This window comes from Penaeus vannamei, chromosome 26, assembly GCF_042767895.1.
Source record: "Penaeus vannamei isolate JL-2024 chromosome 26, ASM4276789v1, whole genome shotgun sequence".
Lineage (NCBI taxonomy): Eukaryota > Metazoa > Arthropoda > Malacostraca > Decapoda > Penaeidae > Penaeus > Penaeus vannamei.
In genome coordinates this window covers 31,949,693-31,962,192 of record NC_091574.1, presented here as the reverse complement: position 1 = coordinate 31,962,192, position 12,500 = coordinate 31,949,693, and the positions used below count along the sequence as shown (strand labels likewise).

At 45.4% G+C, this 12,500-nt stretch overlaps 1 protein-coding gene across 1 annotated transcript in view; it reads right to left on the bottom strand.

The window, feature by feature from the left end:
* Positions 1-12,500, bottom strand: part of LOC113808453 (uncharacterized) — a 179,061-nt gene that overhangs the window by 1,667 nt on the left and 164,894 nt on the right. The window contains exons 3-5 of the mRNA XM_070140338.1: positions 1,238-1,371; positions 752-900; positions 1-176 (exon numbers count right to left, since the gene is read on the bottom strand). The exon at positions 1-176 is cut by the window's left edge and continues 19 nt beyond it. Coding sequence (XP_069996439.1) covers positions 1-176; positions 752-900; positions 1,238-1,371 — 459 coding nt within the window. The remainder of the gene's footprint in view (positions 177-751; positions 901-1,237; positions 1,372-12,500) is intronic.

Here is a 12,500-nt window from a genome sequence, read left to right as displayed (position 1 = left end):
CGTATCTGAAGAAGGTCTTCCCGCCGGGCTCGGAGCACTCAGCGAAGCCGCAGCCGACCTGGTGGGAGTTGTACCACGCCATCTGGGTGTAGGCTGACACGGCGCTGGAGTTGTTGCTGTCGCCCCCGTACGTGAAGGTGCGGCGGCCGCTCCACCAGTTGTGCATCACGAAGCTCCTGGAATGGGGGGGAAGTTAGAGCATGTGCATTATGAAGGTTCTCGTATGTGTGTGTGTGTGTGGGGGGGGGGGGTAGAGCATGTGCATCACGAAGCTCCTGGAATAGGGGGGGAGGGGTTAGAGTATGGGGGGGGGGGGGTAGAGCATCGTTGCTACGGTAAGCTTTGCTCAAGTGGCAAGGGGCTCTCTGCGTTATCATCCACCTGTGATGTCCACTTTTCGTTCATGGAGGCAAAAAAGAGACTAAGCCGAGTACTCTTCCTTCTCATCCGTATAATAATCGTCATCCTCATTCTCATCATTAATATCCTCATTTTACCCTTCCTCTTCCCATCATTATAATTGTAAATATCATTATCATTATAGTTATCATTATCATTATCATTATAATTATTATCTGCATCATTATAATTATCATTACTATTAATATCATCATCATTATTATTATCAATAATACTATTATTATTTTCATCATTATTATTACTCCCTCTCCTCCTCTTCCTCTATCCTCCCCTCTCCCCTCCGACCCCCGACCCCCGACCCCCCAGGCCTCCTCCAGACAAGTCCCCTCACCAGTGGCGCTTCCTGGCCGACACCAAGACGTTCTGACCGCAGGCGCCGTAGCGGGACGTCCACCTCACGCTCGGGTGGTCAGCCTCCGAGTCCGACCCGCACTGCTCCGCCCAAGCCTGTGCCTGCTCCGCCGCCGTGTCGTACCAAGCCTGGAATCGCGGCAACAGAAGAAAAAAAAATGTTGAAGTATCTAGGAGCTTTCGTAGTCGATTCGCTGTTCTGTCTTTGTTTCTCTTTCTTTTCTTTGTTTCTCTCTCTTTCTTTGTTTCTCTCTCTCTCTCTCTCTCTCTCTCTCTCTCTCTCCCCCCCTCTCTCTCTCTCTTTCTTTCTCTCACTCATTCACTCTGTCTTTCAATCACTCACTCACTTCCTCACACATTCTCTAGATTTCTTTCTCCCTTTAATATTTTGTTTATATATTTCTACATTAATGAATTTCCCATAAATATGACCAAAATAACTCACCCTCGCTCCCTTTACACTCACCATCGCTAACATATCGGCGGCCGTCGGAGTGACTTTGGCGCGCAGGATATTGTGAAGGCCGACGATATGCTTCTGCACTTTCGGCTGCTGGGTGTCGACTGACCTGTACTGGATCCCCGCTGGCCATCCGGGTCCTGGAGGGAGAGGAAAAAGAGGGAAAAAATAAGCGCGGTTAAATCTCTCTCGTTTGAAAAGTCGGAGAGTGGAAGGGGTCTTATGCGGTACTGTTTGAGGAGGTTGCTACTGTGATAGACCGTTTTGGTTGCGATTCGATATTATATTTAATACCTTGAGGGGTTATTGCGTGGATGGATAAGTAAATAAATAACAAAATTATTAAAAATTAGCCATAGGGTCAGTAATAACAGCGATACGATGGCGCACCATGATCACTAGGAACAACTGGGTCACTTCTACTGTATTAAATGATCATGTTCGCACACAGTCGCTTAGACTGGGTGTCCTTATACATGTATATGTATGTATTCATATATATGTATGTATATGGATGTATGTATATGTATGTATGTATGTGTATGTATATGTATGTACACACACACACACACACACACACACACACACACACACACACACACATATATATATATATATATATATATATATATATATATATATATATATATATGTGTGTGTGTGTGTGTGTGTGTGTGTGTGTGTGTGTGTGTGTGTGTGTGTGTGTGTGTGTGTGTGTGTGTATATATAGATATATTTTATATATATTAATGATAATTGGATGAGTACGTGGATAATGAGAAGGAAACAAACAAAAAAGGTAATTATTTTGATAATGATAATAGAAGTAAAAATATAGCAATTTGAAATACTCCAACCATGAAACTAAAGAAAAAGGAATTGATTAAAGCGATAATAGCAATAACAGCGACACACAAATAACAAAAGGAAACAGGAAGGGAAGAAAGAGAAAGAAAACGAAAACTGAAAACAAACAGAAAACGAAGGACGAAACAAAGATGAAAATAAGAGGAACAGAGAAGTAACAATCGCAATGATAACGGATATGACAAAATAGAAAAAAAGTGATTAACAAAAATGATATAAAGCAGGCACCCACAATAATGATAACAGTTCATAATAATAATAACAATAATGATGATAATAATAATAATAATAGTGATATTGATAATGATAATAACAATAATCATAATAATAATAAAAACAGTAATTACAACAGCAATAATAATGATAATGATAATATTAATATATAATAACAACATAACAATTATATTAATAATGATAACAATAACAATAATGAAAACGATTATGATTATGATGATGAGGATAATGATAATAATGAAAGTGATAATCATCATCATCATCATCGTAATCATTCTTATCATCATCAACATCATGAATAATAATGATGATGGTAATGATAACAACAACCACAATAATGGCAAAAGTAGTATAGTAATAGTAATAACAATAACAGTAACAACAACAGCAACAACAACAGTAATAATAATAATAATAATAAATAATGATAATAATAATAATAACAATGATAATAATAACGATAATAATAATAATAAATAATGATAATAACAATGATAATAACAATTATAATAACAACTATAACAATAACAACAACAATACCTACAACAATAACGACAATAACCCCAACGACAACGACAACAACAACCCCGCCCACTCGCAAACCCAGACGCCTCAAAGACCAACCATTGCACAGCGCACAGAGCAACAGGTGAATCAACACGTGACCAGAGCCTCGTCAACGTCCCATGCAACTTCACACTCTTGCAAGCTGGGGCGAGTGACGATGGATCATGCAACATCAATGCGATAGACAGGAACTGCAATGAGGGGGCAAAGAACTCGGGTATTTTTTTGTGTGTTCAAAGGAGGTGGTCTGTATGTGTGTATAAAGGAGGGAATGCTTTGGAATGGAAGCGAGAGTGATTAATTTAATATCGAAGCGAGATTAAAACTATCAGAATTGATTAGACTGAAAGGTAAAGAAAGCTATGACGCAGACACACACACCCTCCACACACTCACACACACACACACACACACACAGAAACATACACACACTTATACACACATATGCACTCAGACCGCCTTTCTATTGTCCCCCCCTCCCCCGCTTTCCTATTAAATTCATCCCGCCCCCTTCTCCCTCCTCTTCTCTCCCTCCTCCCTTTTCTCTTTCCCTCTTTGAGACCTCTACCATCTCCTCTTCCTCTTTCTTATCTTCCTCTTCTAATTTCTTATTCTTCTCCATCTCTACCTCCTCCATTCTTCATCTTGTGCCTCTTTCTCTGCTACTTTCCCCATCTCCTCTCCCCCACCCCCACATATACGCCCCCCATCCTCCTCCTCCTCCTCTCAGTCTTCCCCCTCTTCCTCCTCCGCCTTCCATTCTTCCTCCTCCTCCTCCTCTTCCTCCCATTCTTCCCCCTCTTCCTCCCATTCTTCCCCTCTTCCTTCTCCTCCTCCTCCTTTTTCTCTTCCTTCTCCTCTTCTTCTTTCTCCTCCTCCTCCTCCTCTTTCTCTGACACCTCCTTTTACCCCATCCTTCTTCCTTCCCACAAACCACCTCCAATCATAAGGTTCTTCAAGATATTTATTTTTGATCAAGATTTTTACTAAATTTTTGTTTATTAAATATTTTTTTTTACTAAATTGCAGAGGGACACATTGTTCAGTTATTAAGATCAAATAAAGCTGTTTCGTATTAAGTATTATCATCACCCCTCCCATTCTTCTCCCCACCTCCCCTACCATCCCCCTCCCTCCCACCTCCTACTTTTCCCCTCACCACCCCCCACCCACCTCCCCATTCCCTCCACCTCCCTCCCCCTTTCCACTATTCCCTCCTCCTCCCATCACCTCCACCTGTTTAGTATCACTATTACCAGTGCTCCTCTCCATTCTTCTCCCACCTCCCCATTCTCTCTCATCCCCCTCCCCCTCCACCTACCCCCTCCCCTCCTCTCATTCTCCCTCACTTCTCTCTACCTTCCCATCCTCCTTCTACTCTACTCCCACCTCCTCCCACTCCTTCCTCTATCTCCCCACCTCCCACTCTTCACCACCCACCTTACCCTCCACTTTCTACTTCCCCTCTTTTCCCTCTCCCCCATATCCCCTTCCCTCCTCCCACTCCCCATTCCCTCCCTCCCTCTTCCCACCATCACCCCTCCCACTCTTATCCCCACCTCCCCCAACCCCACCCACCTCCACATTCCCTCCACCCCCCACTACCCCCACCCACCTCCTACTCTTCCCCTCACCTCCCCCCCCTACCTCCCCGCCTCCCCTTTCCCTCCACCTCCCCCTCCCCCTTCCACTATTCCCCCCTCACCCCCTCCCCACCTCCCCATTCCCCTTCTCCTCCCTCCACTTCCCCCTCCCTCCCCTCAGCCCCTCCCTCCCCTCCCGTCCCCCCTCCCCACCTACCTCCCTCCCTCCCTCCTTCCATCCCCCTTCCCCTTCCACTATTCCCCCTTCCCCCCTCCTCCCCTCCCCATTCCCTCCCCCTCCCTCCACCATCCCCTCCCCTCCCCCCCTCCCCACCTACCTCCCCGCCACCCCCTCCTGTCCGTCACACTTGCGCGACCTGATTAATGAACCGAATTTAAATCTGACGTCACCGAGGCGAGGGTCTCGGAGGGGAGGGGGGGAGGGGGGAGGTGGGGTGGGTTGGGAGGTGGGGATGGGGAGGGGGGGAGGCCAAGGCTTTCCCAGAAACGCCAAACACACTCGGATGTTTTTTTTTTCTTTTTTCTTTTTATCTATTCTGTTATTTGTCTAATCTGTTTTATTTATTCACTTATTGTTCTGTTTAATACTGTTTGTATCGGTTATGGTTAGCAAAGCTGTTGGGAAAAAAATAATAATAAAAACAAAAAGTGCATATATGAGCATTTTTTTTCCAATTGTTCGACTTTTTTTAAGAATCGAGAAATTAATAAAAATATAGACAATAAAGAAATGAATGAGAGAAAAAACAAGAGCATATGAATCAGGAGAGACACCCGCAGCTAAACATAATATAAGATAAACAAATAAACTTTCACAAATAAACACGGAAATCAAGACAAAAAAACAACAACAAAAAACATACAAACAAAATAAATAAAAATAAAAAAATAAATAAACACAAGAAACTGAATAAGATCATCAAAATAATTACCGCCCCCAACCTTTAAAAGAAAAAGAAAAAGTAGAAAAAACGAAAAAACAAAAAAAGTGCCCCTGCTGACATTAAAGACTGACATTTTGACGTGTTGCTGACGTAATGCAAGGAATGAATGGGGGATGCAAAACAGCTACTTCGTCATCGCTGGTCAAGGCAGGGTCTCTCTCTCTCTCTTTCTCTATGTCTCTCTCTGTCTGTCTGTCTGTCTCTCTCTCTCTTTATGTCTCTCTCTCTCTCTCTCTTTATGTCTCTCTGTCTCTGTCTTTCTCTCTCTTTCTTTCTCTCACTCTCTCTCTCTCCCTCTGTCTCTGTCTTTTTCTCTGTCTGTCTGTCTGTCTGTCTCTCTGTCTTTCTCTCTCTCTCTTTTTCTCTCTTTCTCTCCCTCTTTGTCTCTCTGTCTCTTTCTTTGTCTCTCTCTCTCTTTCTTTCTCTCTGTCTCTGTCTCTGTCTCTCTCTCTCTCTCTCTCTCTCTCTCTTTATTTCTCTCACTCTCTCTCTCTCCCTCTGTCTCTGTCTTTTTCTCTGTCTGTCTGTCTGTCTGTCTGTCTGTCTTTCTCTCTCTCTCTTTTTCTCTCTTTCTCTCCCTCTTTGTCTCTCTGTCTCTTTCTTTGTCTCTCTCTCTCTTTCTTTCTCTCTCTGTCTCTCTCTCTCTCTCACTTTCTCTGTCTCTCTCTCTCTCTCTCTCTCTCTCTCTCTCTCTCTCTCTCTCTCTCTCTCTTTCTCTCTCTCTCTCTCTCTCTCTCTCTCTCTCTCAGATCAAGAAAAATGAAGACGAATCACAAAGAAAAAAAGATTTAGAAAGAGGAAGAAGGAAAGAGAAGAAGCAGAAAATGTTTTAAAAATATATAAAAAAGGGAGAATAATAAGAAAAAAGTAAGAAAAACAGTAAGAAGAAGAAAAGAACAAAAAATAAACAAAGAAGGAATAGAAGAAGAACAAAAAGGAGAAAAAAATGAAGAAGAAACAGAAGAAAAAAAAATGAAGAAGAAAAAATCAAAGAAGAAGAAGGAGCTGAAAAGTCCAAAGAATAAGAACAAGAACGAACAGACACCAGAAGGGAAACACGACCCAAAAGATGAACATACAACCGCACCGAGACAAGTCAGCTGTTCATGTGCAGACTGGCTTCTCTTGTTCACTAACGGAATCTGTTCATAATTATGTAACGCCTACATGTATTTATTTATTTATTTGTTTATTTGTACCGATCTGAGAGGTTATTTTTCTCTCTGTTTGTATTTGGGTTAGAGAGGAAAGGAAGGGAGGAAGGAAAGGGAGATAGAGAAAAATAGATAGAAGGTGAGGGAGTTAGGGAGAGGGAGAGGGAGAGGGAAAGGGAGGGAGGGAGGGGTGAGAAGAGGGAGGGGGAGGTGTTAGGGAGGGGAGAGGGAGGGAGGGAGGAAGGAGGGAGGGAGGGAGAAAGAAAGAGTGTGAGAGAGAGAGGGAGAGAGAGAGAGAGAGAGAGAGAGAGAAAGAGAGAGACAGAGAAAGAGAAAGAGAGACAGAGAAAGAGAGAGAGAGAGAGAGAGAGAGAGAGAGAGAGAGAGAGAGAGAGAGAGAAATAGACAGAGAGAGAAATAGACAGAGAGAGAGAGTGAGAGATAGAGACAGACAGACATACAGAGAAAGAAAGAAAGAAAAAAAGAGAGACACACAGAGACAGATCTTGGGACACATAAAATAAATCTTTTCAAGTACTTCCAAGATATAATCCTAATCATAGACTGCAAATCTGATCGCTCTAAGAAAAATATGACCAAACCAAAAAACCTAATTCCTCGAGGCTATAAATGCAATATATGTGCTTAAGCGAACCAAGACAACAACAAGAATAAGACTAACAAGGAAGATGCTAAATACAGGAATGAGATGATAATGAGAACATGAAAATAGACACAATAACATGACGAAAAATATGGTAGACAGCAGAGAGAAAGAGAAAGAGAGAGAGAGAGAGAGAGAGAGAGAGAGAGAGAGAGAGATAGAAAGAGAGAAAGAGAGAGAGAGAGAGAGAGAGAGAGAGTGTGAGAGAGAGTGAGAGAGAGGGAGAGACAGACCGAGAGAAAGTATGTACGAAGATGAATGCAAGAATACGACGAAGAAAAATGCGAATGAAAATAGATATGAGAATATAACCGAAAAGTAAATGTAATATACGAAAAAAATGCAAACACACTCGACACATGTTCAAAGGTTTTCAGCTGAAGAACTTTTTCAGATACCGGATTGTTTTCGCCTGTGGATAATTAATAACCCTTTAAAATAACTTCATAAGAGTGAGGATAATCAATAGACTCGTTTACTTCCTAGTTCTGAATTGCCTAGATTTTTTTTAAAGGAAACGAAATAAAAAAAATCTGAATTGCCTACAAAGTTTTTTTTTTTTTTTTTTTTTTTTTTTTTTTTTTTTTTTAAGGAAACGAATTTAAAAAAACGGAGCAGAAACAAAAGTGTGTGCCGCGGCCCATCTCAGGAGTAGGAGGAGGAGGAGAAGGGAGGGATTCGCTTCAACACAACTTTGATAAAGAAACACTGAAGGGAGAGGAGAGGGGGAGGGGGGGATGAAATTGAAATAGAAACTGTTTACTAAAGAAGAAAAAGAATAAGAATAAGTGTATACATGATTTGTTCGTATGATCTAATAAAGATGGTGGCAAGGAAGAAAGAAGGACGGAAAAGGAAGGTAGGTAGACTGATAAAACGAAAGAAAAGGTAAAAAAAAGAATTTGGGAGAACAGCGGAGAGAGAGAGAGGAAGCAACGAAGAGAGAGAGAAAGAGGACGAGAGAGAATGCGAAAGACCATAAACAACCGGTTCTCGAGCCAAGTACCGCCCCCTGGACACCTTCCTCGGACTCGCACGAACGGGGACCATAAAGTACTTAGTGCAGAGTGGTGTCCGGAGCTCCTGTGGGCGTGTGAAGGAACCACTCACCCGTCGGGACGCTTCGGAGGCAAGACAGGACTACGCCCTCCGTTCCGTAAGGTCGATTCCGCCGCCGTAACGAATGCACGGATGACCCCTACGCGCTGTGGGGGGTTTGTCGGTAAAAAAAAGAGAGAAAAGTCTGCCGTCTAAAACTGGCGTTGGACTCTCACCCACGCCGCCCATCCCATTTACCCTCTCCCACGCCCACCCCCTTCCCTCTGCGCCGCCTCCTTCCCCGCCCCCAAACCGCCCATCCCTCCTCTCAACAACACGCCCACCCTCGCCCCTCTAAACTGGCCACCCTCCGCCCATACCGCCCATCTCTTCCTCCCTTCCTCCACCCTTCCACCACCCCTTCCCCTCCCCCGCAGACCCCTTCCCCCTCCGCCCACCCCTTCCCCCCCTCCGCCCACGCCCATCCACCCGACGCCCCTCGGCACCTCCGCCACTCGCTCACGTTACAAGTTACGGCCGCCGCTCATGTAGCTACACACTTTTTAGCGCCGCGGGGAACGGAAGGAGAAGGGAGGGAGAAGGGAACGAGTAGAGAGCGAGAAAGAAGGGAAGAAGGGAGAGAGAAAACAGGGAGAAAGGAAGGAGAAAGCAGAGAGAAGGGAGGGAGAAAGGAAGAAGGAAGGGAGAAGGGGAGAAGGGAAGGAGAAGGAAGGGAGAAGGGAAGGAGAAGAGAAGAACGGACGGAGAAGGGAGGGAGAAGAGAGCGAGAAGGGAGGGATAAGGGAGAGAGAGGGGCCCTTGCATCGCCAAAGGTCATCGCTCCAGCCCGGCGGCGGCGGCGACGGAGGGCATCCGAGGGCGCGGGATGACCTGGTGGCGAAACGCGGCGGTCTGGTGGTGGCATCGGAGAATTTGGGTATTTGGGGCGAAGGGAGTTTCTGCTTCTTGTGTGTGTGTGTGTGTGTGTGTGTGTGTGTGTGTGTGTGTGTGTGTGTTCGAGTGTGTGTGTGTACGTGTGTGTGTGTGTTCGAGTGTGTGCGTGTGTGTGCGTGTGTGAGTGTCTTAAAACATCTGTTAGGCTTCATAAGGCAGCTGGAGTGATATATATATGTATGTATGTATATATATATTCATGTGTGTGTATATAACTTAACGTCTCACCCCCCCACCCCCCCCACCCGTCCTTCCATCCCTCCCCCTTTCCTCTCGCTCCTTCTTTCATCCCCTCCCTATCCCTCCCTATCCCTGCGATCAACATCAATCGATTAAACCCATCCCGTCCGATTAAATAAAGGAAAACAAAAACAAAAAAAAAGTTAATTGCTCGATCTCATTGCGAAGCGCGAGAGGTCTGTCCGACACACCCCGTCTCTCGCCCAGATAAGATTCCCACGGATTCAGAAGGGGGGGGGGGGGGGTTGGAGGGAGAGGGGGGGAGTAGGAGGGGGGTGTCCCACGGATTCAGAAGGGGGGGGAGTAGGAGGGGGTGTCCCACGGATTCAGAAGGGAGGGGGAGTAGGAGGGGGGTGGAGGGAGAGGGGGTGGAGGGAGTAGGAGGGGGGGTGTAGGAGCAGGGTTCCTGGCACTCTCATGTGGCACTGTTATCTGCCAGCGGTCGGATGGTTCTGGCAGTGCTTGGGGCTCGGGTTTCTGCTGTTGCGCTTCGTTTCTCCTTTTATTATTTTCATTTACCTTTCGTGTGGCTTTCATTTCCTTTTGCGTGTCTGTTCATCTTTGCTTCTCTTGTTATGTTTGTATAAAATCGAGAAGTAAAAAGAGGAAAAAAAGGGAGAAAGGGATGGAGAATAAACATGGAAATATAGCACAAAGATATAAATCGACAGAAGGAGAGAGTAAGAGGACGAGAGATGAGAGAAAGTGAATAGAAACGAGAATTGATTTGGATGGAGATATATAGACAGCTAGTCAGACAGAAAGACAGTGATGAAAAGAGTGAGAGACGGGGAACGCACACACACACACACACACACACACACACACACACACACACACACACACACACACATACACACACACACATACATACACACACACACACACACACACACACACACACACACACACATACATACACACACACACGCACACATACACACACACATACACACACACACACACACACACACACACACTCACACACACACACACACACACACACACACATACACACACACACGCACACTCAGACACAGACACACACACACACATACATATATATATATATATATATATATATATATATATATATATATATATATATATATATAGAGAGAGAGAGAGAGAGAGAGAGAGAGAGAGAGAGAGAGTTAGAAAGAGAAAGAGGGGAAATGAGAGACAGAGGCACAGAAAGTAAAAGAACAGACAGACAGACACGAAAAAAAAAGAACAGAGAACTCAGTCGAGAAAGCGAAACAAAACAAAAAGAAACGAAAAGAAGTAGCGAAAAAAGGATCCGAAACGCAGATCAGGTGCGGACAGCTGAAAGAGAAACCCGAAACAGGTGGTTTTCGTCAGGCCTTCGGAGAAGCTACGGCGGGGGCTGCGCAGGTGGGGCCGTGTGCCAGGCTTACGAGGGAGAGCGTCCGTGGGTGAGTGTCCGTGGGTGAGAGCGTCCGTGGGACTGTCCGTGGGTGAGAGTGTCCGTGGGTGAGAGTGTCCGTGGGTGAGAGCGTCCGTGGCAGAGAGTGTCCGTGGGTGAGAGTGTCCGTGGGTGAGAGCGTCCGTGGGAGTGTCCATGGGTGAGAGCGTCCGTGGGTGAGAGCGTCCGTGGGTGAGAGTGTCCGTGGGTGAGAGTGTCCGTGGGTGAGTGTCCGTAGGTGAGAGCGTCCGTGGGTGAGAGTGTCCGTGGGTGAGAGTGTCCGTGGGTGAGAGCGTCCGTGGGTGAGAGCGTCCGTGGGTGAGAGCGTCCGTGGGTGAGAGTGTCCGTGGGTGAGAGCGTCCGTGGGTGAGAGCGTCCGTTGGGTGAGAGTGTCCGTGGGTGAGAGTGTCCGTGGCAGAGAGTGTCCGTGGGTGAGAGTGTCCGTGGGTGAGAGTGTCCGTGGCAGAGAGTGTCCGTGGCAGAGAGTGTCCGTGGGTGAGAGTGTCCGTGGGTGAGAGTGTCCGTGGGTGAGAGTGTCCGTGGGTGAGAGTGTCCGTGGGTGAGAGCGTCCGTGGCAGAGAGTGTCCGTGGGTGAGAGTGTCCGTGGCAGAGAGTGTCCGTGGGTGAGAGTGTCCGTGGCAGAGAGTGTCCGTGGGTGAGAGCGTCCGTGGGTGAGTGTCCGTGGGTGAGAGTGTCCGTGGGTGAGTGTCCGTGGGTGAGTGTCCGTGGGAGTGTCCGTGGGTGAGAGTGTCCATGGCAGAGAGGGCATGTAGTTTTTTTTTCGAATCGAGGGTCCATTGTGTATATAAACGTACAGAGGGGGATGGGTTGTTTGTGTGTGTGTAATTGCACGTACAGACGGGTGTGTGCTTGTGTGTTTGTTTGTTTGTGTGTGTAATTGCACGAACGCAACATATTTTTAAATGAAATTAAGGAATACTAGAAGCACTCACAGAGCGCATACCGCCGCCAAGGCAATAGGGTCACTGACACAATATAAAAATATTCACACTTCAAGAATGACATTAAAATCACCTCTTCTAAAGTACAGAGGTGACGTCCGTAAATCTAACCCCCTTGGCGGAAATAATAAAGGTAATGGTAATAATGGTTACTTCTATTACCAAAGCAAAAGGGGTAACCATTTAAAACCATTAAAAAAAAAAACTATTTATTACCACCATAAATCTAACGTCATCAAATTTTAGGCCAAGACACGCCTCTGATAAAAAAAAAAAAAAAAAAAAAAAAAATCTGTTCACAACTGTCTGAGATATTCTGCTAACCATCTAACAAACAAACACACTAACCAACGTAACCAAGAGCATAACCTCCTTGGGCGTCGGTAACAACCCAGAGATCCTATTAGCGAAATAAAATATAATAATACGACCCATTTCGAAGAACCCATTAGCCTATTTTTTTCTCGTTATGTAAACACCTGTCTTTCAATTTCAGAGACAAGGTGTGTCCCTTAGTGGGTGGAAAGAGGAAAATTAGCAACAAAAGATCAAACGGCTAAATGAAAAAAAAGTGAGGGGGGGGAGGGAGAGAGAGAGAGGGGAGAGAGAGAGAGG